We start from the raw sequence: 25579 nt of genomic DNA on the forward strand, positions 1-25579 counted from the left end.
ATAAAATGGCCTCATAATCACCCACAAGAAATCCCTGTTACTGTTTTTAAAAAGGGTTATAGCAGCTCTCAGCAAATATTTGCAATAAGTGGCAAAATTTATGCCTTGCTTTGTGGTAGTTGCGTGACCAGACAGTGGGGCATAGGATTGTTTTAAGGTTTTTACAGCTGCAGGGAAAAAGCATCTGTTCCTAGAAAAGCCTTCATTGTTTAATTTTGACACTGACTTTTCCATGCTGCTTGTACCAGGCTCTGGATTAGGTGGCACTAAGATAAAATTTGTTTTAAGTTGCTCCCAAATGCAGCTGTCACTATACACAGCCTTGTAGCTTAGGCAAAGGAGACATAATCAAAACAAGCATTTTTGTACAAGGTCATTTGGCAGACTGGGAGAGCTCAGAGCAGGAATTTTGACAATATTGTATCTTATGAGTAGCTTGGCTATTAGCTTTTGTGTTTGTTTAATAATTCTGGTGATCACTAATGTGTATGACTGTCTCAGAAAAAATGAAAGGATTTTTTAAAGTGCACTGCTTTTAATATAAATTTATTTTGATTGAGCAGTTTCTGTGGTGTTCAGTTACATACATCCCATATATGTTTATTTGTATCTCTGTATCTCTACAGTGGAATGGAATTATTTACAAAAAGCAGGGAAAATTGACATTTTTGAAAGGGCTTCCATTTCTTTCCTTCAAAGTTTCCAGTGAATTGAAAATGAAAGAGCACTTCATTTTATGTATCCCAGAGTTGTGTTAATTTCTACCCAGCTGGTCTCAACTGATTGATACAAAGCCAAATTTGTGACTGCCTGCATTACAAAGTCTGTAATTTGCTAATGAATTATGATAATAATCTTTCATCACACATGAAAGATTTAGACAAACAATTTATTAACTATATAGTTTGATCACAATTTTTGGGTTTGTACCAAGTCTCAAATCTACTTTTATTTTTCCCTGCCTAGATTAGCAGACCAAAGTGAACTTACTCTTACCTTCTTTTGAAAGCAGTGATGGTGGAAGTTACATGGGGATGATGGTGGACAGCAGAAATGATACAAACTTGTAGTGTAAATATCCATATTTAATGTTTAGACAAATCAAACTGCCCAGTTTCCAACTAGAGGAGCATCACAGTAGACATGGCACAAGAAATTATTTGAGACTGCATCCACTGTTGGGGTCACATAGAAATAAATAAAAATAGGGTACAGATGTTCCTCAAGCTCAACCTCCTCTGGATATGGTGGAGGCAAACTAATTAAAACACAGCCAGACAAAGCCATAAGGGCAAACTGGGCTTAAAAAGAATGGAAAGGAAAACCAGATCTGCCAGAAGAGGAGCAGCTGCCACAAGATCTGTCAGCTTGAGTGAAGTTTGGGGTTACCTGCATGTCAGATCAGCAGAGTTGATTTTGGACACTCTGAGGACAATGTTCACAGGACATGAGCACACCAAAAGTGTCTTCCCCTATGAAATTTGCACATTTTTGATCAGATCATCAATCTTCTGGCCAAAGACTAATTCCCAGTTCTGCAGAACTTGCTCCTCTACACAGGAAGAAGGAGAAGCTCTGTGTTCAGTGCCCTCCTCTGTTTCTCCAGATCAACAGAGCTTGTATTAAAAAAAAAAAAAATTGATAATTTTTCTGCTTCTTTTGAGCTCAAGTAGACAATGTTTTGATGTCCACCCTAGGAAAACAATCAACCAAACAAAAAACCCCACATGGCCCAACATGTATGTCCAGTGTTGCCATTTTTGTGTGCATGAAACCATTGGCTTCAGTGGTTTCTGCTTGATGTGCTTCTCCTCAGACCATGAGTGACCCAAACCAGCTGGTTTCTCACCCCAAAATCACACGTGTGTGACTGCCCCGAAAAAAATCACACTGAGATTCCTGTTGCTACTGTTATAAAGTATTGTTTGACTGTTAAAATTATTTAAAAACAAAAGAAATAGGTAGTAAAGGACAACCAGCAGTGTCAAGAAAACACCATCCAGAGCAGGCCCTGTGAAAAGATGAGGAAAAGAATTTTGGGGTGGGTGCTGCCTGGAAAGGGAGTTGAGCAATGACCCAAGGCTTTTTGTTGTTACTTTATTATGTTATTTGTTGTTATTATATTTAGGGAACTAGAACTTTGTGAATAACCAGGAATGTGTTCATGAATCACTTCTTACTACATCAGGTTAAAAAGAAAAAGGCTTAGGTTTGGTTAGAAGGCAGAATTTTTTTTGGTCAAACTCTGATTAATGGGAAGTGCAGAGAAGTGAAGAGGGAGGTGTAAACAACAGAGATTTGGTGTACAAGACTTTAACTCTCACACTCCTTCATCCCCAAGAAGGTGATTCTATCCAGTAGTTGTTATCTGGTGTGCCTAATGCCCAATAGGGTCTCTTGGAAATTGTGATTTAATTTGGAAGTACAAACTAGCTGAGGATCTTCACAATATTGGAAACAAATAACCAATTAAAAAAGGGAAAGAGGAGTAAAAAGAACAAGGATGTTTTGCTATTTTTCTACAATTTCTATATAAGAAAGAGGGATCTTACAAATGTGTACTAGTGTAAGTCTGTCTGTCTGGTATCAAATGGCAGAGCTGTGCATACCTTACTCCAATACCAACAACCCAAGGACTGACCTAATTTAGTTATTTTGTTAACAGCATCAGGGCACCCCAAATATCTCTGCAATTTCTTTTAGGAGAAACAGAAAGGTTTTATATTTGTCTTATTTCACTCATTTTTCATGACACGCTACCTTTTACTGAACTAAGCAACTGTAATACAGTGACTCTTATTTAAGAAACATTGTGAGCTGTGTTTGTGTCCTGTTATTAATTTCTCTGTGACTGTAAGCTGAATTTCAGTTCAACATCTCCCCTCTGTGTCTTGCATGAACTTCTGTTTGCACTTACTCACAAAGTTCCTCTTTTAAGGCAAGAAGGACTTATTCCTGAATAATTCAAAAGTGGGGAGTGTAAGAAGTGCTTGGATTAATCTGCAGAGGCTTTTATCTGTTGACAATTTCACCTATAACTAACAGTCTCTTTCACCCACTCTGCTTAAAAGGTCTTGGCTCTTCTTTATTCTTTGCATTGACCTTGGGCTGGCAGAGAAAAGACCAGACTGCAGCTGAGAGCTCTGACCACAGGGCAGCCTGGGCCAGGACTAAGGCAAACAAAATGGAGGAGCTCTGATATTCACAAAAAGCAGCAAGAGAAGAGTGGAAGAGGACACTTTTTTGGTAGTACAAAGCAATACAGTGAAACTTCTCACCCTGACACAGGAGGTAAACTGCCAAGTCAGGCAGGTCCACATTAATTTTTCAGGGATGGCTCTTGTGAGGCCAGTGGAAAATATGTAAATTCTCTAGATCATTCTTTGAGGTTTGGGGTGAGCTGAAAATTTCTTTTTTTTTGGTGTGCTAAGAGCATTAGACTGAGATGAAACTCCTCCTTAAATCTTCCCACAGACCAAGTTGCAGCTCACAGCTGTGTCTGCATTAGCTCAGAGGACGGTGCAGTAAGAGGTCTGCAGAGAAAAGCTGTTTATGGGAAAGATCTCTGATATCTTTCTGTTTTGGCATTTTTGCAGCGTCCATTTCTAGCTGGTCCTGTGGATTGAATGTTTCTTATTAATGGAAATCTCAGAACTGTGCATGTTCTCTTTCACTTTGCTCTTAACACTAATTGATTTGCCTGCTCAGACTGTTTCATCCTCCAAGCTGAAGTGTGCAGTAAGTTGGGCAGGTGGGAGGTTTAAGATTAAGAGTGTGTTTGAAGTGAAACACCAATGCAGTTCCATTTTATAAGGGCTGGATCTACATCAGTCCCTTGGTGCAAATCAATATTTTCAAATCCTGCAGCACTGGGCAGCCTCCACTGTAGCAGAAACAGTGTATTTAAAAAACAGTTTTGTAGACAGAGGTGGTGGAATTCTTCTTGAATAGGAACAAATAAGTGAAAGATTGAGTGGAAAATGTATATGGATGTTTTCAACTCACTGCAGAGTAGGCATGCAAAGAGTCACCATGAGCAGTAAGACAAGCTTTTTAAATACCCCAAAAAGAAACAGTTTTCCCCTTAGAGAACTACATTAGCATTGTGTTTTGTTAATTTTCTTTCTTAAGATCAGTTTGAACTGAGGAACAATAAAGCTTGGAGATTAAATGTTTGTTCTGCAGCCTGAGTGCAAACTGTTTGAAGTAGAGGATAATTTTAGCATAGTCTGAAATAAGCATCTGTTGTCTCACGACATTGGTATCAGATGAGAACTGAAAATCAATTTCAGTTCTCATTTTGTGTCTTTTGCCTTGTGTCAGTTTTTAGGTCAGATCTAGGATCACTCAGATATGACTTACAAAATCTGACGGTCACCCAACTGAATGTTTAACTCTATAGGCCTTTTGCTTGTTTAGTAAACAGTATCTTTTTCTCTTCTTTTTTTTTCAACTTCTTTTTCAGTTTTTTTTCCTTCTGTTTCTTTAATTTTTTTGGTTCCTCACATACATGTTTTCTTTTGTACTGCTTTCTCATTTCTGCCTTTTGTCCTCTGTTTTATTGAATGTTGTAGGTTTTAATGAGAATAGCTTTTACGAATTTCTTAATTTCTACTTGTTTAAATGAAATATCAATATCTGGCCTAACTTTTCTAAGTACTATTTTGTCCTTACAATGCAATACAGAATAAAATACTGTAAGTCAGAAACTTTTAAAGTATTGTTCTTTTTATGCTTTTTTTTTCAGAATGTTTGTGTGTTGAATTATATTTGAAAGCTGTTCTTGTGTGTCAGTATAGTGCACGTTAATATTTCAGAGACTGAATTTTCACTAATTATTATGTGACTATGTAATGGAAATTCTATCAACTAAATTTTTATTGCAGGTGTTAATTGTCATAGTTAAAAATATTACACATTCTTAGGAATTAGACAGGAATTAGTTTTACATTTTTGATGTCATTTTGTTGGTATAAATTTTATACATGGAATTTGCATAACTAAGTATCCTTGTGGTTCAGAGGAGAAGCTGTTAATATGGATCTGTTTTATTAATTTATTCTCAAGGAAAAACCAGAGAGAGTAGCTGAATAAGTAAATGAGCAGCTTGTGATGCTATAACTTGTCAAACAACCATTGATGCAGTATAGCTGAGCAAACTGTTTCAGTGTGTGCATATACAGTAGGTATTTCTCTCCAAATTAATATTTGCATTTGAAATATGAGTGTAGTGCAAATACATGAGAAGTATATAACAATTAATAAACTTTTGTGCTTAGTGTTTACACATTATGTGCTCTGTATTTTAATTCTGAGTGTTATCTGTTTCTTAAGTAATTTTGAATTAGTCTTCCAAATATATTGATTTAAAGGGATTTATCACTTAATTATTAAGGTTTGATAGGCATTTACGTCCTTGGATCTGGTTAGGTTTGGTCAGTAGTTAGTTGGCCTTTCTTGAGGTTGCCATTTTGATTTCACAGTCTTTATTGATTTCATGTAACAAATTGTTATCTTTATTATGTTAGTGAGTAAGTAAAAAAAGCTGGCTTGTTCTTCAAGGTTTTAATGTCCCTTAGGGATTTCTTTAGGTCATCTTCACATGATGACTTTCTTCTTCAACCAAAAGGACTTTGGATCCATCCTTTGACTTTGGATGGTTCCACAGACAAAAAAAAAAAAAAAAAAAACTTCTCAGGTTTTTTAAAAGCTCTTTCTTAATTCCTTGCATACTTTTGTTCTCCCATTTGTGAATCGTTGCCAGCTTACTGTAATGCAGTTGGAATAGGATGAAAAAAAGTCTGTTTTTCACTTTCTTCTTTGACTGCTTGGTAATTTAAGTGTAGTATTAGGAATTGCTAGAAAGTAATACCTTGATACATTAGAAATTACTAGAAAGTTTAATATTCATATCATAAATAGAAACATGCTCACACTGTTAATTTCTCTACCCATGCTGTTAAAATTATGAATTCTTGGGGTTTTCTTTTAGTTCTTTTTCCAGTGTAGTGGTAAATGTCACTGTTCTGGAAAAGATGTAAGAGTACTGTATCATGAGGTTCATGGTATTTTGGAGAAGTTCAGTGTTGCAAGAGTGGTTCTGTGCTCTCAGGGAGTGGAGTGAGGGATTTGGAGCAGTGTTGATGCAAAACAAATGTAGCTTTATTCCCAAAATGCACCATTTTGGTCATTTTATAACAAATGAAGCATCATAATTCTAAGGCCAATCCTGCCTCAGAAATAGGAGGTAGCCCTCTCAAAACTGTTGTTCTCATGTCCTGCCCTCCTCTAGAGGTGTTCCCAGAGCTTGAGGGTGGGAGAGGGAGGAGGAGAGGATGAGCTGTTCTCAGCAGCCCTTTGCTCTCAGGCTTCTGTTTTGGATCCTAGCTGGGAGTCAATGTCATTTGACAGCTGCTTTTCCCTCCCTGCCACCCTGCTCCCCTCTTCCCCCTCGTGCTGCTTTGAAGGCAGCCCCTGGGGTCAGTGCCAGCCTGGCTCGTGCAGGGGCTGAGCCACTGCTGACAGGGAGCCTGGGAAGCGCTGCAGAAGCAGGAGCCAGGCAGACCTGTCAATGGCTTTTTTTTTTCCCCTCCCTGAGTGTTAATTGTGGTCACAAGAGTTAAGTGTTGCTGTAAAATTAACATCTTGGTATTATGTATTTATTTTCCACCATGGAGCTTCAATGTCAAGTTTACCCAGCAGACAAGTCAAAACAAGATCATTTTTTTTTTCAAACTGCTGCTGTGGCAAGTCTCAGCCTGGGATCTCAGAAAATCACTGTGTTCCTTCTAGTTAGCAGCTAATAGGAAACAATAAAGATTTAAGGTTCAGAATTTAATTGGCACTGATGCTGATGCAGGAAGAACAAACTGCACATGATTTACTCTTCTGAAGCTTTATTGATTCTTTTTTGAAAGGAAAGCTCTGATGAAAGTAAAAAGAGGCATTTAATTTGCAAGTATTTCTACACAGTTTTTATTCTGAAATGTGCATTTCTATCCTCCTCTATCCCTGCTTGGTAAAAATGCCTTAAGATCTTCTAAATCAGAGGCAGATACTGAAAAACAAAAGAGTAAGGTTGTAATTTCTACTATTCATCTTGTTCATTTGGATGGCATTGCAGCTTTCTTACAGGGTGATTTTACATCTTTCCCAAGGCTAATGTCTCTCATGCAATTGTAACATTTTCAAGATAATGTGACATTAGCATATCCTCAAAATCTCCATCCCAGATTCTAGTCTTTTGATGATCTATTTCCACGGATCAGATCTGGAATGTCAGTCTCAAAGAGGTGGTGATAAAACCAGAAGCTTCCTGTTTTTCTGACATTACCTGTATACCAAAATCTAGAAACAGGATTTTTTTTTCATCACTTACAAAACTGAACTTTTGAATTTCACTGAGTGACGGAGGGTTTTTCTTAAGTCATAGGTTGATTCCACAATTGCAGAGTCTACAGCAAGGTCAGAGTTGTGTGGCAGAACTAACTGCAGATGTCTTTGAATGACTTCCTGCTTCACGGCTTCCTTGCAAATCATGGTAGAGTCCTTGGATTATGCCAAAGCCACCATAGCCGAGCTTTCATTTAATAGCTGATCTCTCATACTTTGAAACAGTTTTGAAAATTTTGGAAAGGGGTGACTTAATTCCCTTCCAGTCTCAGCTCTCCATTTTCTCCATAGCTTTGGTGGCAGATTCCAGCCATTTCTCCTGTTCTGGAATTACAATTTAAAATGCCTGTCAGTGTGACACCATGACCAGCAGCTCTTTAGCTTCTTGTTGGCTTTCTGCCATTCCTGCCAAATGTTTTCCTCCTGCTTGTCAGGAATTCGTTTTCATGACACATCTGCAGGCAAACCTTTTCTGGGACTTTTCATCCATTGGGCTTTAGTGATGGCCTCTTAGTTCAAGGAAAGAGGATTTTACAGAAACTATTTGAAATATCCAAAGTCAGTACAAGATGATGATACTTACCTTTAAAGCAGAGTGTCCAAAAGCCTTTATTTTTGTATTCAAGTGGAGAGTTTTAATGTTGCTGAGCTGGTTTTGCTGCTGGAGGAGGTCACTCTGTGCCAGATTCCTGTCTGTATACATTGTAACTCAACTTTTTTGGTTCTTATTGAGTCAGGACTGCTGTTCTTGCACATGTTACTTAAAAACACAAGTCTGCAACATAAATTCACCAAATTTATTGTCATCAGTCTTGCCTTCCATGTGACTGGATACATCCATAGCTGCCTGACGCTTTTCTGATGGTTGGTAAGCGCCAGCTCACTGGCAGGATCACAAGCTCTTTATGAAATGTTTTTCAGCTGCTACTGATAATTGATATTGGTGTGCTTAAGCCTCACACACCACAGTGTCATGGTGGTGATCACACTTTAATAAGTGATCCGACTCCTGACTTCTCTCTTTCCTCAGCCTGTCAGGAAAGGCAAATTCCCTTCTTATGCATCTGTGTGAGTGCTCAAGGGCCGTGGGTCCCATTGATTCAGAGAATTTCTAAGCAGCAGCCTGGGAGGATATCTTCAAAACTGTCCAGGTTGTGGTTAGTGATGGCTGATCTATTTCCACATACAACAAAAAAAAGTGCTAATAAATATATTCAAGTCCTTAAGTCTGTTTAGCCTGCCTGTTACACAGATTGATCTGTTGGATGTGCCTCCAATTAATTTTCTTCTAATTATTCTAATGTAGATCATGAGAGAAGTGATTATGATTTCACTGTCCTGTTTGAAACACTTTAGGCCCAGGGCATAGTCTCTGTGCAGGTGAGTGACCAGTGAAATCTCAGTTATTTCTTCAAGTTTCCAGCTTGTTATTGCTGGAATTTAACAGATTTTTCTTCCCCATCTCAAATCCATGGTCCCATTGATGAATGTGGATGATTTCAGGGCTAGAGGATGCTTCTTGTCTCCAGCAGGGGATGTTCATCCTAAAAGAGAGAAGTAGTCCTGGAAACTCCTCAGGATACAACTGAATGACCTGCTTTTTTTGGTAGAAGTCTAGATCCTTGTCTGTTGTGGAAACTTATTTCCAAGGTATATTGGATTGTTGTCTGGATATTAGTGCAGAGCTCTCAGATATTACTTAGTTACCCAGTAAATCTGTCATCTCACCCTGTTAGCCATTAGTAGAAACAAGGACATTTGCTGCTTCAAGCAGCACCTCCCTGGTGCTGATAAATAACTGTTCTTCCTGGCCTGCTTCCTTTGTCATTGTTGCAGTGAGACAAAAAGATATCTGGGACTATGTGAAAGATAAAGACTTGGTGTAACTCTCTTGTTGCTGTAACAGAATAATAAAAAGACTGTGTGGGAGCAATTCATTACTCTTTTCCTTTCAAGCACTTAAAAGAAAAAGAGAGCTGAAAATATTTCTTTGGGAGATACTGAAATACCTCATTAGTTCTTTCTTTTTATTGGCTATTGAGGTGACAATTCTGTAACAGGAATGAACGTGAGGATGAATTTTGCTTTGATTTATGGGAATGTGTTAATTTGAGCTGAATAGATCTTTTCAGATCTTAATATTTGTTGTCTGTGAATCTTCTTTTGTAATACATAGTTTCTAGTTTTATTTTAGATAAAGGAATTCTAATGAAGACTATGTTAATTCTTTGCAGTATTGGGGATGTTTTGGAGAAAATGAGTTGCTGAGATTCACAAATCTGTAATTTTACATTTTTTGTCATTAAATAGAATAGCGTTTAAGTGTTTACTGCTTATTTAATAGATATAGAATTGCATGTCAAGGTAAGACAGAAAAGTGGGGAGAAAAGAATACATATGTTTAATTAATTAAGTTAACCTTTATTCAAGTCTTTCCATTTTAGTGAGGTGACAAGTTTGCACAATAGAATAGCGAAAATGGTCAGAATAACTTTATATTAGCCCATTTTCTGAGAAGAACATTAAGTTTTCTGTTGTTCTGCAGCAAATGAATGGTGAGCTTTGTGACTGAAATTTGCAGAAGAGGTAACTCCTGTAGTGTTTTGGTCAAACACTAATGAAATTTCATTTAGTGATCTATTCAAGAAATAGTGACTCTTCCATCATTTTTTGGAATAGCTTTGTGTGTTTCTGGGTCACTCAGAGCAGACTATTCATGAAGGTGGCTGCTGTTGAAGATATAGCAAATAAACTCATTGTATTGAGAGAGACTCAGCTGTGCACTCCTTTTAGAGAAACAAGATAATGTAGTTTTCTTCTAATATTTTGGAATTCTAAAGGAAAATGTGATTTCAATATCATAGACTTCAATATTGTCAGCTTCTTATATTTTTGATTTAGGCAGTCCAGGTCTGGAAGCCAGTCCAGCTCAGGAAAAATGCCTGAACCAGAGGTTGCAGGACTGGGACCTTAGCAGCATTTCTTTTCTTTATGAAAGTCTTGCTGTTTGTAAAGTAAAGTTCCTCACTTGATAGGCTTCCAGATAATTTTTGTCTTCGAATTGATCCATAGATTTCACAGTTACTGTTTATTTTCACTCTCCAGTAACACTTTCCCTTCATCTTCCCATGTCTGCCCCTGTGTAGAACTTAGACTTCAGGTTTTCTAGTGTTGCTCTTGGCTTAGTGTGTTTATTTTAACTCTCCTAATATTTTACTGTTATCTGATAACCTGACAATTTGAATCTTACTAATTTGCTTTTCCCATCAACTTTTTGTATTCTACAAGTACATATGACTCATATGTAATTGTTCAAGTACTGACTTGTTTGGGGAAAAGACTTAAAGGAAAGAAAGAAGAGCCAGAGAGAATGCAGATTGGGCTATTTGTCCAGGCTGCAGCTGCTTTTTTCAACTTATCTCTATTTTCTGAGGAAATGTGGTTAAATATTTTTAAATACACTAAAAGTAGAATTACTCAGGACACCAAAACAAATTTGTATGGCTTCTTTTGATAGCTATAAAAATCTATATTTGCATTGTACCTTTGCCTGACTCATTTTGTCAACTCAATGGAATTTCATCTCTGATTCACTCACAGTCTTAGTGCCTTTAATTTTTTAAAATAGTGGTGCAGATCAATGTTCACCTTTTTGTGGTAGAGGAAGGCAGGGCTACAGTTGGCAAATACTATAGATGGCAACAATAAAGATTCTTGTCCCTCATTCAGAAATCTTATGGTATCTTTTCACCTGTGCTGCCATTACTGTTACCCTGAAACCTGTCAGTTAGAGAGATAGAGGTTTTAATATTTTTGTATGTTTTTAGTTCCTATGCTAAAAAACAGAACCAAGTCAAATGTCTGGTATTTGGTCATTCTCTTGCTTTGTTTTTAAAAAATATGTTTATTAGAAGCCTGTTTCATATTGACTTTGGATACAAATAAAGATCCAGCTTTTCTACAATGTAACAATAAATTTTGAAAGCTTTAAAATTGTTTCCAGTGCAATTATATTTGGGACACAAGTTCAGGGAAGCAGTGCTTTAAAATAATATGCATTATAACTTTTATTGTACATCATATAGAGGAAAATATATAATTTTTAAACATGTTGAATATGTTCTACATGAAAGATTTTCCTCTATCTTATTAAGTAAAGGAGGGGATTTTTTGGGTGGAAGATTCCATAGTTAAAGATGTAAACCAGCAATTTCTTGCTTCTATAGCACAACATAGTTCAGAGCTGAGATTAGAGAAACCCTGTAGAGTGGCTAATACTTGAGGGCATCCCCAACTAGAAAAGTATGTGAATTTAGGCATGGGAGGAAGGAAGGATCTGCTTTAAATTTAGTGTAGGGTCACTGAGTCTTAATGATAGATTAAACAAGGGAGGTGGAATAATGAATAGGGGTATGCAATGTGTAGCACTAATACCAGAAGTCCATGGTTTTCACTGGTTATTTAATGTCTTTTCCCATATGTTTCTGAATAGAGCAGGTTATGGCAGGGATGAGCTAAGGAATAGCTTTGTTAGTGAATTGCTAAATAGACTGAATTCTCTTTTTAAAAATGTACATGTATATAGGAGAGCTGCTTGTTAATACTATAATCTGCACCTTACATGCATATACCTTAAATGTAGCAATATTAGTAACTGTATTTGTAATTGATGTGTGTATGTTAATATTCCTAAAACCCACTGTGAAGGTTTTGTCTGCAATTCTTTTCCACTGTTAAAGCAGAAATCAATTTCAAATTACTTCTGAATATTGTCAATATAAAAACCCCTAAAGAAGTTTTGATTTGGTAGACACAATGATGAAATTGAGGAAGTACCCAGAAATGTTTTAGTTAGTAGAAATTTGAGTGACAGCTCAATGAACATTGTTTTATAGTTTAACTTGAATTCAGAATAACAGGAATAGAATACCTATTCAAATACAACCCCACCAAAGAATTTACTAAATTCATGGTAACAGTGACTGAGAGAAGATGTCACAGTTTACTTTGGAGCTGACTTCCTACAGAGCTTTCACTGTCAAATACCTGATACCAACAACTGAAGTGAACCAAGGAAGTCAGCACTCGAGTTACTGATGGGTTTCTGGACGACCCATCTTCTTTTTATGGTGGTAATACCAGAGAGTCTTCAGAGAAAATGCACCTTACACTGAATTTTTGCTTTGGGAAATTACTGTAACGCACAAGACATTTTATATCTGTGGCTCATCTTCCTTTCTAGATGCACCTTGTGTGCTGGCCCTAGGAATAAAAGGGCTCTGCCCATCTCTCCTTACTGAGCAGCAGGTTTGCTGTGACCTTTAAGTGTAAAAGTGGAGGGAAGAGGGAAGTAAAACACTGAAGCTGGAGGTATTGGAAAATTTCCGTATGTGAAAGTGCTTCCCAACTCTCTGCATGACTGTGGTACTTTGCTTCTCAAATTTGATAGATTGACCTCTTTTTCATATAATGTATAAATTTATTAATACTTTATAATTATTGACCATTTACAAAAATTTGGAATAGATTTTATGTTGTCTCTAGGAACAAGAAAATATGGCCTCTCCCAAAGGTTTATTTTATTGATTGTCTAGAGAACAAGTAAAAACAGATAAGAAAATACTGATTTTGTGATGTTCTCTTTCTTACACCAAAATGGGTAGGCTTATCACTTAAAATAAGGATTGCTCTGAAGCAAATGTGGTTTATGCATTTTTTAAGACTGAAACTGAATCAGTTTCTATTTTGAAATGTAGTTGGGTAGGAGTGGAAGGTTCTGTTAATCAGTGAAATGTGTTCAGGAGTGTGTTTCTTGGAGTCAGAATCTGAGATTTGGGGGAGGTGATAGGATTCCTTCTCTCATTGAAGCAAAGTGAGAAGAAACTTCTAAGTGGGAGTTTTTTGGTTGGGATTTGGTTTTTTCCCTTTCCCCCCGCATGTATCTAAATGGTGCTCTTTACTGTGATTAAACAGTAACTTCCATTCTTCTCCTTATTAGTTCCTGAAATGACAATTTGTTCTACCATTCATTGGTTTGAGTGATTACTTTTGGAACCCCTAAATATTCCCAAGTAGGGAAGTGATCAAGGACCAATTTATGGACTTATTACACTTGGGGTACTTTTAAAATGAAGATGAGAATGTTGGACTAGAAATATATCTGCCTAAATATTTCTTTTGTTCTGAACATGACAGCTGTGAAAAGGTAACAGATCTTTCCACTGCAAGAGTCACATTGACTCTCTCTTTTATTTCCAGTGATGATTCAGACCCTAGAAATCTTTAATGCCCTTTTCAGTGGGAGTCTGACTATATTCACGAGAGTCACTGTGCTGTAACTGAAAATATGCACAAGTGATATGGACAGGGTGGGACAAAGCCCCACCAGGCATGGAGATTTTTTCTTACTTCCCAGCTTTAATTCATATTTCACCATTACCCAGTGGAGTCAGTATCTTCTGGTAGAGATGTCAGGATAGACCGAATGTGTATTTAATAGTTGAAATTGTGTTTTCATACCAATTTTGAATAGCTTGGATCAAAGTTAATGCTCTTGGCACATACTTAACTTCATGATCAGGAAGGTGTTTGGCAGTCTCTGGACATTTCAGGACATAAAGTCAACTGGAATTGGGACTTCGGGGTAAAAATATTGCAAACTGTATTTACCCTTCATATTGCAACTGAATGTTTTGCCTGTTGATGGTGATGTGGTAATGGATGCCTGAGGAGTTGCCTGTTGTCTTTCATCATGTGCATAGAGGTCAGGTAGAAATTGGGTCATTTAGGAAGCTAATAAATGATGTTTTCTCAAATGACCATTTCCTGATTGGAAAAACAAGCTAGGACTTCAAAATGTGTCTTTTCTATGTCAGTGCATGTCAAACAATCAAACAAGCAAACAAACTTCAGGTATTATCAGTAGTTTTATTTTGTTAGTAGAAGTGTTTAAGGAGTTTTCAAATAAATTTGTAAAATTGTTTTGGCAGTAAGTCTTTGTTGTTTGATCTCTTTTAACCCTAATCACTTCTTCCTTTCAATCTCTAATGTCACAGCTAACTCACACTCTTAATTCTTTCATACCCCATTTCAAACTCATGCTTGTGTGCTGCTAAAATGATTTTTAAAAAATACTCGTGTCTCTTGCCCCAATTTCTTCAGAATGTGTTTTCCCTTCTCCTTCTATAGGAATTTGTTTCTTCTTTTAACCTTCTATTAAAAAAATCAAAGGGTCATGCAGTTTAAAGTGCAGAGGGGATTATCACAATTAGGTCTCCTAGGCACTACAAGCAATGAATAATAATAATTATGTGAGCTGAACCTTTGCACAGTGCAGGCCATATAGCAGCACCCTGGAACTTCAGCATCAAGTTCAGAAGATTGCACTTTGCATTTAGCAATAATGCTGCCCTAGAAGGATGGCTGATTTTAGGGATTTAAAGGTGGACATCAGCAAAGGGGCTTCTTTGTTTTACAGAATTAAAACATGCATGTATGCTGTCAGAAAACGGAGGCATTGAGAATAAACCCACATTTTAAAGACAGACAGCTGTATATAGAATTTTAATATTGTGTATAATATAACATTGTGAATGTACTTAACATTTGCCACCTTAAAATCAGCTCATGAAAAGGCTGATCCAAAGCAGTGGCAAAAAGTAGCATCTGGTAGCTGAAGAAAGCTCAGATTAATTCTCAAAATTGTCTGGACAGGAAGCTGAAGTTGGAAAAGCATCTTGCTAAGTATTTGAGGGAATCTCTCATGCTTGGGGCACCCATGTGATCAGATTATGTTGTAGGTGTGTATATATATGGATACACACACATATATGTGTATTGCATGGAGCAATCAGAAGTTCACACATCAGAAGATTCAGTAAAGTTTAGCTGTGCCTTACTTTTATTTTCTGTTTCAAAATTTACAGGTTTTAACCAAAATTATGCTAGTATTGCCTAATGAGCCATTTTATTGTGGATTGCAATGGTGAGATACTCACTTGACACAGATCCATTAAAAAAGGTCAAATTACATTCAAGAAGGGTTGCTTTAAAAGAGGCTTAAAATATGGGCTCAAATTAATGAAATAGGGGATAAGGAAGTATGAATAATTGTGAAATCTATGAAAATAATTGATTCACAATATTATTTCTATTGCTGAAAGGAAACTGCAAAACACTTCTTTGCAAAAACTTATGAAGTGTAATGAAGCTTATTACACTTGATGAGTTTTTAAATAACCTGGTCATTCCCAAACTGGTTGAACTTTTGATAACTCCTGGTTGACAAAAATTTCAAAAATTATCTGAAAGAGTGTTACAGCTCAGAAATGCAGTTGCTCAGTGAGGCTTTGAAGTGAGTAGGTGGTGTCATGGAAGGTTTGTCACAGCTGTAGGACAAGAGGACAGAGCACAGCCAGCTAGCTAAGGAAAAACCAGTTCATTTTCTGAATTTAGGACATTTAAAGTCTGCCAGTAGTATCTCACAGAAGTTATTTGGAGTAGCTGTAGTCATCAAGAATTGATATAAATGAAGTAGAATTAATGGGGGTTTTTTGGATTTAGTTTGATGACACATTATGATGGATGTAAATCTGGGGGAGTGAGGCTGTAAGTGTTCGGCTGGGGAGCAGAGAATCCACATCCCTTTCTGGAAGTGGTGCTAGTGCCTCATATTTAGTGCCTTGTTTTCCCAAATGAGATGTTTTTACTAAACTGCTTTGCTGAATCATCTCTTTGTTGAGGTTACTGCCTGATTACAGATCCTTTCTCCTGAAAGTTTTCCTCCCTCTCCCATTTTAAAATAATAGCCAAGAAATACATTAACTTTGCATTTACTTACCTTGAGCTGTCAAAGTAGTTACCAGTGTCTCCTTGTCTCATCTCTCAAACTGAATGTAGTGTTTACATTAAAATATTCATTTAATCTCTAGGTACATGAAGGTCTTACTCCACATTTTCAACCATGACAGGCAAAATCCATGCACTTCAAACTCTCTTCTAAATTGGAATTGGAAACGTCAGAAAATACATTTGCTCCCTGATTAATATTATATAATCTTCTTTTCTTGAACTCTTATCAGCAAAATGTCACCAAAAAATTGCACACTGTTTTCCAGATCTGGGTTAATTGGAACAATTTCACTGACCTTTTTAATGACCCAGTATTTATTGAGTGCTACAGTACAATGCAACCCATTTTTGACATAGTTTAAACTGGATTTATTTGGCTTCAAACACTGTTCTATACACTTTAAAGTTGGATGCATTAGTAGCATTTATGTTGAATTCTGCTTTGTATGTGCCTGATCTACAATGGACATTCAGGTTCTCTTCGGGCCCTTTGGGAAGGCCTGAAATTGCATATTGCTTTTGATTTGAAAATGAAACAGTCCTGAGAGGGAGGAGAACCCTACTTTCATGAGCTATGTATGTTTTGGTGCTTTTATTTGTTTCTGTTTTACTTGACATAAGGGAATAAGCAAGTAATGTAATTTGGACATTCAATTAAAATCAGTTATGTTAGAATAGAATGCATTTCTCTGCTGCATGAAACAAGAAATAAGGTTTCTAAGATTTAGCCTAATAAGTGGGAAAACTTAATAAATGCAGACTTGAATATTTTCATAGATATTAAAAGCAAAAATAGTAATTTAAAGGAAGAGATCTGGAATAAAAAATTAATTAGAAAATGTATTTTAGTAAAACACACAATAGAGTTCCTGTGCATTTTAGAAAGGTGCTGAATCATGGCTGACTTTTGGCTGATAGGCTTGGGCAGGTGAGGTTTTTTTGCATTAGGTATAGATTTTAAATATTTACATTGGAAGTGTACTTTTTTTCCTTTAGATTATAACAGAGTGAATTGACTATGTGTAAATGTAAATAGCATAGTGAGCCTTCCTTAGAGACTTTCAGTGGTATAAAATCTGCAAGAAGCAGATGCTGTTATTTAAAAATAGCCCAATCCTGACATCTTAATTCATTAATTGGAAGCATTCTGTAATTTAAACTTCAGTCAGCTGCTAGAAGGAGATGCAGGTTATAATTTGATGTCTTTGGAATTGCACTATTATTTCTAAAGTAAAACTAAAATTAAAATTTGATGATTTAAATAGCCTTTGGCTTTTTTTGTGTTGTAGTATAGTTTATTGTATTATGTATTGGAAATATAAGAACACAAGCAAAACTCTGAGTGGAGCAGACTAAGAGCCTTTCCTTTAAATGAGTCTTGGGTAGAGTAACCTGAGAGTTCTGGTTTGGGTGTTAGTGGTGGCTCACACAGTGCACTGCTTTAGTATATCTGAATATGTCCCACTTGTGGGGAGCTGGCTAAAAATTACTTTTAAAGTTAAGAAATTTTGTTTCTCCTTTGGCTTGTGATATCCTTTTCCTGATAAAATGCAAATCCTTTTCCTCTGCTATGAGAACATTTTAATTATGGATTACTTGTTTTGGTTTGTCATTTTCTCTCCTAACTTCTCTAGTTTGTGTCTTGTGTCTTCTGTTACTGTGGACCAAATCTATTGCAATAGGTTGTGGCAGAGGTGCTGATTCAGAAATTCCTTCTGTCTAGTTTTGCATCTCTATATTTTCAGTAATTCTTGTTAGTCCACAATTAACTGAAATCACCCATTTATCTAACCAGCTTTTGCTCATAGCTGTTGATAACATCATTATCTTTTCAAATTCACCATAGTATCACCTTTGATGCTTCTCCATGCTTAGAAACTTGGTTGATTCTGCCCCTGCTTCCCATCTATTCCTGCCAGACTCCCAGTGCTCTTTTCTATCTGTTGGAATTTTGCCTGGCAGAGATGTTAAAGGCTTTAATTTATAATATTTAAGCCTATCGCTTCAGCTAGATTTGCCTCCTTTCTTCCCATCTTTCTTCACCAGAATGCTTCTGCTTACTTTGGACTTCTTCCTGGCACTGCCTCATCCATATCATTGCTGTCCCCTAAAAATTTTGGTTACTTGTCTTGACTTTTTCTCTGTTACAATGTCAAAGTCAGGATTTCTGCTGTACCATCAGTGCCCCATGCAACCTTGGACTGTCTGCATCTGATCTCATTTCCCTGCGTCCCCCAACTCACATTCCACATTCCTCACAGTCCTCTGACTTTATTGCTCCTTTTGTCTGCCTTTCATGCACTCATTTTTGCACTGTCTTTCATGCTGCCTATGTGCCTGGAACAGTCTTTAGCATCTCAGCCAATTTACAGCTTTGCATAAATTATATTTAATAATAAGACTAACAAAAGTTCATTATGTACATTATTTCACTTAACTTTGTACCTGCATAAGCTGAAAACAGCCTGAGGGAAACTACTGTTAAACTTTGTAGTGATTTGTTGTGATTCAGAGATACAGATTCAGGCATGACAGCTCTTCAATGATTCGGCATAAATTTAATTTTTTAAAATCATTTATTAAGTGTAGGTCTTTGTTTTTTGAGAGTAGGTATTAGATTTTTCTAATTCAGAGATGAGAAAATAGCTACTTATTCCTGCTGAGTGCAATCACCAGAAGGTTGTTGTCATCACAGTACCTGGTACAGACTTTTTGCCCTGTGGTACATTTTGCTTCACTTTATCCTTACTATTATGAATGTGGCAGGACTTTGAATGTTGGATTAACTTCATATCTGCAAACAAAGTGTATTTTTTGTGTTTAACCTTACTTTCAGGGCAACATGTTCATCTGTTTAAAGAAACCAGTGAAAGATAGGAAGGTAGCACTCTGCTTCTGTCTGGGAAGTTTTCTGAGTGTGTTGGCTGCTTTGAGATATGGGTTTTCTTAAAATGTTAGAAGTTGTTTAATATTTTAACTCCCTTTAAAACTAGTGAAAATGAGCTGAAGGTAAACCTTCACATGGTTTTTTCCAGCATCAATGTGTAACTGCAAGGCAGGGCATTATGCAAAAATTATACATAATTTTCCAAGTAAGACTGCATCTAAAATATATGGGCTACTTTTTTCTTTTTCTTTTTTTTTTGTTCAAATGGTTGTATTGATACTGTTTACAGCTGAGTAGTGAAACCAAATAGATGTGCCTTTAATTTGTTTTTAAATGATCTCTTATATTCTGGAGATGATAATCTGAAGGGTGGCTGCCATAGTAATGTGCCAGTCACCATGGCATCTGAACATTATGAAAAGACATTCTGGGCTGCACAAAGACAATGCCACCAATTTGTATTTCAAACTGATCAAAAGTGCAGGACCAAAAAGTTTGCCAATAAATGTAGCTCAGTGGATGGCACTGCAATTTAGAGTTTGCTTTACACAATAAAGATTTTGGTCCTCCTCTCAATGCCAAGTGAATTTATAAGTAAAATCCTTAACACAGATTTTGTCCATTTACTGGGCTTTTTTCAGTTGTGTGAAGAGTGTGGCTGTAGGTTTTTACTGGCCCAGTGAAGGAGCAGTTCACAGTTCTGCTTTATAGAAATCTTTAGAACTTTTTCCTCCTCATGGAGTTTTTCACTTTAAACTGAAATTAGGTCAGTTAATGAAGAAAAGGGGTTTTCTATACTCGGTTGGTAAATATTCTATCTTAAAACATTTTACAGTCTGCTTTCATAAATTAGGTCAGTTAATGAAGAAAAAGGGTTTTCAATATTCAATTGGTAAATATTCTAATCTCTAAAACATTTTATAGCCTGCTTTCGTAACAGTGTTCTAATTATCAAAGAAACCAAAAATCAAATCATTATTTAAAAGCAAGCTTATTTTATCTTAAATAATTGATTGTGGCTTGTTGTTTGAAAGAGGACTACTTTGGCATGAATTCCAAATCCAGTTATGATCTTAGCTCAAGCAGTTTGTTTAATCAAACATTACTCTAATCAGTCTTACATGGTCCCCTACCCAGCCAGGCCTGCCTAGAACAACTGGTTTATTCTGCGACGAGTTGCTCAACAGATGTCATTCTGCCAGAATAATGCAGCAGAATACTTGTGCCTTGGCTAAAATTACTTCAACTTTGATCACTTTTGTCCAGCACATCAGTCTGGCATTGTGCTTTATACCAACATAACACTTTACCCCGAGCATGCCTTTCAAGCTTAGAATAGCAGAGGAATGTTATTGAATTCAGTGCAGTTACAGATGAGTTAATGAAAGAAGGGAAATACTGTTTTTTTCATAATGCCTTTCTGTTGTGCTTTGGAATTAAAAGGGAATTTGAGGAATGTGACTTCCGAGTTATTTATTTTTACTTCTGAAGTCTTTTTGAAAACAATATTATGTAGTCCTATTGATCTCATGTTTCTGTAAATAAGTTTCACTTGTTATTTAAAAACAGTGCACTTTAGAGTTTTATATTGTGAAAATAATACTATTTCTGGTGTGTAGCTGGAAAAGAAATATTTCACAGGGGCAGTTTATCCTGGTTTTTAATGCAACAAAATGAAACCAGCAAGAACTGTGTCCTTGTGATCACTCAGGTCAGGATTGTTACATTTTGCGTTGTTGTGGGGTCAGTATGAAGCAGCATTTCTTTAAAAACACATCAAGGACACTATGAGGAAGCACTAAAATGAAGTCCACTTGAATTACTAATAGATACTTCAGTATTCTGTGTCTTAAAGACTCAGTGTTCTTGTTTCAATTTTTTTAGTTAAAATATAGTTGTATTTTTTTTTTATTGAAGCCTAGGTCCTAGGTCAGTCTCCCTGCAAAAACTCCTGAACAAAACTAATATTAGCATAAAGGTTATCATGTGTACATGTAATTTACCAGTTTAAGGAAAAACTTGAGAGATATCTTAATGATTCTAAAACACTGACCTGTGCAGAATATTTATATTCAGAAAGCTTTAAACTGATGGCATTGGAATTTTTATCTGCATAGCCCATGTATTAAATCTATCCAGAAATGAGACAATGAAATTACAATAACCAGAAAAAATAAAAAGCTTGGTGCTATGGTGAAAACAATGCCCTTGGCTGCCTTTTTTGCAGCAAGTTCTGATTTATTTTTATTTTTTTTTCCAGGTGAAGAGGAATGTGTATGACCTGACCAGTATCCCTGTCCGTCACCAGCTGTGGGAGGGTTGGCCTTCTTCTGCCACAGATGACTCGGTGAGTTCCTTGGCTTCTCATCTCATTCCTGCCTAGAAAAGGCTGATTTTACATGGATTTTTGATTGGAATCACTCTGTAGCATTTACTGTCTCTTATGATTACTGTAACATCACACACATTCAGAGTGTTGGCGTGGAAGATGAAAAATGCTCAAGGTTTGGGAGCCTGCAGCTCAGGGAAATGATTCCTGTGTCTCAGATTCAGTGCATGTTTCCTGTTTCATTTCAGCCATTCTAGACTGAAGCAAAGCTGCACAGCGTTTTGGAAGTTGAAGTCTATTGGGTGATTGAACTTCAGGCAGAAAGCCCTGATTTTTATGTATGCTCTGAGTGCACATCTAGATGTTTTTCACAGTACATTAGCTCACCCAGTTCATGCTCAAGCACTGCCTGGCTTCAGAGCAGGAGTTGTTGCTGCTGAAATCAGTGAGGGGTCACCACCAGTGACAGAATCCACTGACTCAGAATTGCCCACAAATTCATGAAATTCTGGGACTTACCTGCAGTATCCCATTAAATATTAGTCTTGCTTCCTTGCATGGTCATCCTTACAGTGTGTTTTACAGCATGTCTTTCAGTTTCCTTCTGCTAGTGTGTTCCCAGTGCCAGATAGTGAGGTCTGCCTTTCTTTAGGAAAAAACCCAACCAATCTACTAAAAAAATGCCTAAAAGAGTGAAATAGTTATGTAGTTATGTTGTATGTAGATTTTGTGACCTGAGAAAAATATAGAAAAATAAGTTTTTTATTGAACCTGATTATTCTACAAAGTGCAAATGGATTTGGAGTTTGCTTTCTTACATATTGCCATTATCTGCTGTGCATTACTTTCCTGTCCATTTCTGCTCTCTTCTTGTAAAGGGAGAATTGCTCTTTGAAAATGACTACTCCTTTTTTTGCTCTGGGAAAAGGATTTATACCAATTAAAAAAAAACCCCAAAAGGCAAAAGCTGTCTGAATACCATTTACTTGTAAAAGGTATCTGTGGTGGTGTTTGCAGAAACAGTATTTAAGTTTGAGAAAGGTGGGTAAATCTCAGTCCATGTATTCGAGGGCATATCTGAGCTGATAGACAGAAGGTCTGAAATAACAGAATGGTGTCATGTGGTAATTACAGGCTTTGAAATGTGGATCCATTTTAACATTTTATTAGTTTACATTAGCCCAAAAAAGAATTGGAAACTCAACACTTCTAATCTGTTTTCCCACAGCTGTTAGGTTTTCATGTATTTTTCCCTTTTCTTCTGAACAGGATACCTCACATATGTAAAACTCATGAATCTGCTTTAAGTCTTTTTTACAAGTGACATTGTTGCAGGTGAATTTTCCCCCTTTTCATCTTTAATGAAATTGGTGAATGTTGAGTCATCTGCTCTGAAGCAGACGAGTCCTCAAAGCTCACTGCTCGAGTCTGGTGGCGCTGGAACTTGTCAGCTGTGTAAACAGACTGGAGCGTGTTGCCAACAAAAATACAATTAATTTCTGTCTAAAATTAGAGGCTGTAGCTTACTATTTATAAAGATTTAATGATAGCAATGACTGTCTATGCTCCTGTGATCTGAACTTCTTTTCCCCCCAAATTAGAAATATTCGGTAATAATTACTTGAGTAATTAATGATGATCTCTTGAGTTCAGTGACAAATTTTTAAGATCACTTTTTCCATCATGAGTTTTTAATTTGCTGTCTTGTAGGGTACCCCGTTGCAATTAAGGAGTTAAAGAAAGACTTGATTAAAATACTTTTTCATTTGCATGTTATGCAGCATAAGAAATACTTTGTAATACCACAGGAGGTTTTTTCAGTGCAGTTCTCGTTAACCTTTGGCTTAGCAAACAGGACAACTAAATAGACTTGGCATAATTGGATTCCTGTATCATCTTGAGTCTCTTATGAACCTGCCAGACTACAGTCTTCTGACATTATCAGGAAATTTAGTGGAGTCAATAGTAATTTAAAACATTGTTGCTTCATCTCCCTTCAGAGTTAAGATATGTTCTCTGCTTGTACTACCTAATGGAATATGGGATACTGTATGAATTGTCAATAACTCTTTCAGATCTTTCTCACACTTTCACCAGGGAAATGGGTATCAAAACCTCCCTATGCAGGGAGAATGTTTTTGTGCTGTGACAGTTTGATTGTGGGAAACAAGGCGTACACAGGCCGTGCAAATCTCATTTCACCATTCAGCAAGGACAAGTTTTAGCTTTTATTGAGCCTGAATAACTTCAATTATTATACACAAATTATATCTGTTCTGCTCATTAAAGTTCAAGGTAAATGGATGAGTTTTAACTCATTCTCTTTTTTTTTAAATGCATTTGTGTAAATAAAACTTAAATATATTCAAAATGTTAACTTATCTATTTTTGCACATATAGCATCAAGTGATACACTGAAGCCTTGAAAATAATCCTAGAAAATAAAAGGCCATAATTTTAATTTACTTTAAATACATTCACAATATGTTCTCATTTTTATTTTGGGTTTTGTAACAATCTTAGCATTGCAGAGTTTGAAAGATGAGAGGATGCCAGAATAATTTAGTAAAATTTCTGAAATTTATTCCTTTTTTTTTTTTTTTTTCTCTATTGGCTGAACTTCTAGACTTCCACTGGTAATTACCACTAGAGTCAAGTGGAATGAGCAATTTTCAAATATGTAAAAAAAAAGATCTTAGATGGGCTGTAGGTGATGTTTTAGTTACAGGTTTTACATGGAAGCATTGTGATTTTATTTGTATGTATGGGTGACTTTTTGGATGTTGGTTTTACATGCTAGCAATAAAACTCTTTTCTCCCCATGAGGTCACAAGGTTTTAATTTATTTCAGTAGAAGGAGTTGTTGTCTGTGATGTTGCAGTGGTTTTTTGGTAGCACAGAACAACACGCAGTAGAGGAAGAAGGAGGGAAGTTGTTTTCTTACTGCTTTTTTTTTTTTCTTGGTATTTAAGCTACAGGTTTTTTTCAATTGGTTCATTTTTTTAAGTCATTTCAGCACAGCAGTGAGAAATCTGCTTTGTTTTAAGTAAGGACAGTGAGCTTGTCAAAATGGAACGTATTTCTGCATCAAAAAGATGTAAAAGTTCTGGGGTGAGGTTTGAGGAGGGGAAAGGGGGAGAAGATGAAGTGTCTGGTGTTGTAACTGTGCCCTGGCACACGGATCCCACCCGGGGGAGCTCAGCATCCCACCTCCCCCTGCTGCCAGAACGCTCTGTTCCCACAGTGCTGAGGCTGCTCAGACCTTCAATCCTCATTTCCCATCAGGGAACTCCACTGCTCTGTGGTGCAGGTGAGCCACTGGACCCTTGTTGGGCAGCACTAGGTGCACACTGACAAGTTTCTCTGCTGTGGGGCTGAACATTTCAGGCAGGAAAAAATGTGTTGCCATGTTGAGGATCTGCATTGTCCCTTGGGAACACAACCACCTTTATCCCCTGTGACCAGGACCACCTTCCCTTCCGTGGTGGCTGGTTGACATTCCTTAGCTGAATTTAATAGAGAATTCTGGGCTATAAAAAAAAATCTCAAGTGCTTATGGATGGTGTAATTAGCATTGCTGTTCTATTTAGCTGTTTCATTGCTAAATACTAAGCGTGGCATCTGCACAAATAGAAATTAAGAATGCTGGTAAATAAGGTTCTTGTACAAAGTGAAACCATTTATGACACTTTTTGGCTGATCTCCAGGTTTTTGAAGAGGTTGAGTATTAAGCATCTGAGTAATTAGTATTTGGGAGTATATATTTCTTTCCCTTTCCAGGTCTTAACAGTTCTTAACAGAAAGTTCATTACCACATGCTGTCATTGTGATATGAAAACAAGTTGTGAGGTTTACGTTTGCTGGCTGTTTAATTGTAATGGATGCCATGTCTGCATTTACTGCATCATTTGGAGTCTTCCCTCTGGAACTGATTGAGTAAAGAATGGATAGTCCTGACAGAGCAAGTGCTACTAATCAGAAGTGTAAAATTTGCTATATTTGAATTAAACTACATGCCTCATTAGAAAATATTCTGCTTTTTTTCCGTGTAAGAATATAATAATTATTTTCATTGTCTATAATGTTAATTACATTGTGTGTTACTTTCATTTTGTGATTCT

General features: G+C 36.6%; 1 protein-coding gene across 1 annotated transcript in view; it reads left to right on the forward strand.

The window, feature by feature from the left end:
• FAF1 (Fas associated factor 1) overlaps positions 1-25579 on the forward strand; it is a 144100-nt gene that overhangs the window by 53996 nt on the left and 64525 nt on the right. Inside the window, exon 8 of the mRNA XM_005482246.4 lies at positions 21390-21476. Within this exon, the coding sequence (XP_005482303.1) occupies positions 21390-21476 (87 nt within the window). The remainder of the gene's footprint in view (positions 1-21389; positions 21477-25579) is intronic.

This window comes from Zonotrichia albicollis, chromosome 8 (genome assembly GCF_047830755.1).
Source record: "Zonotrichia albicollis isolate bZonAlb1 chromosome 8, bZonAlb1.hap1, whole genome shotgun sequence".
NCBI classification, from domain to species: Eukaryota; Metazoa; Chordata; class Aves; order Passeriformes; family Passerellidae; genus Zonotrichia; species Zonotrichia albicollis.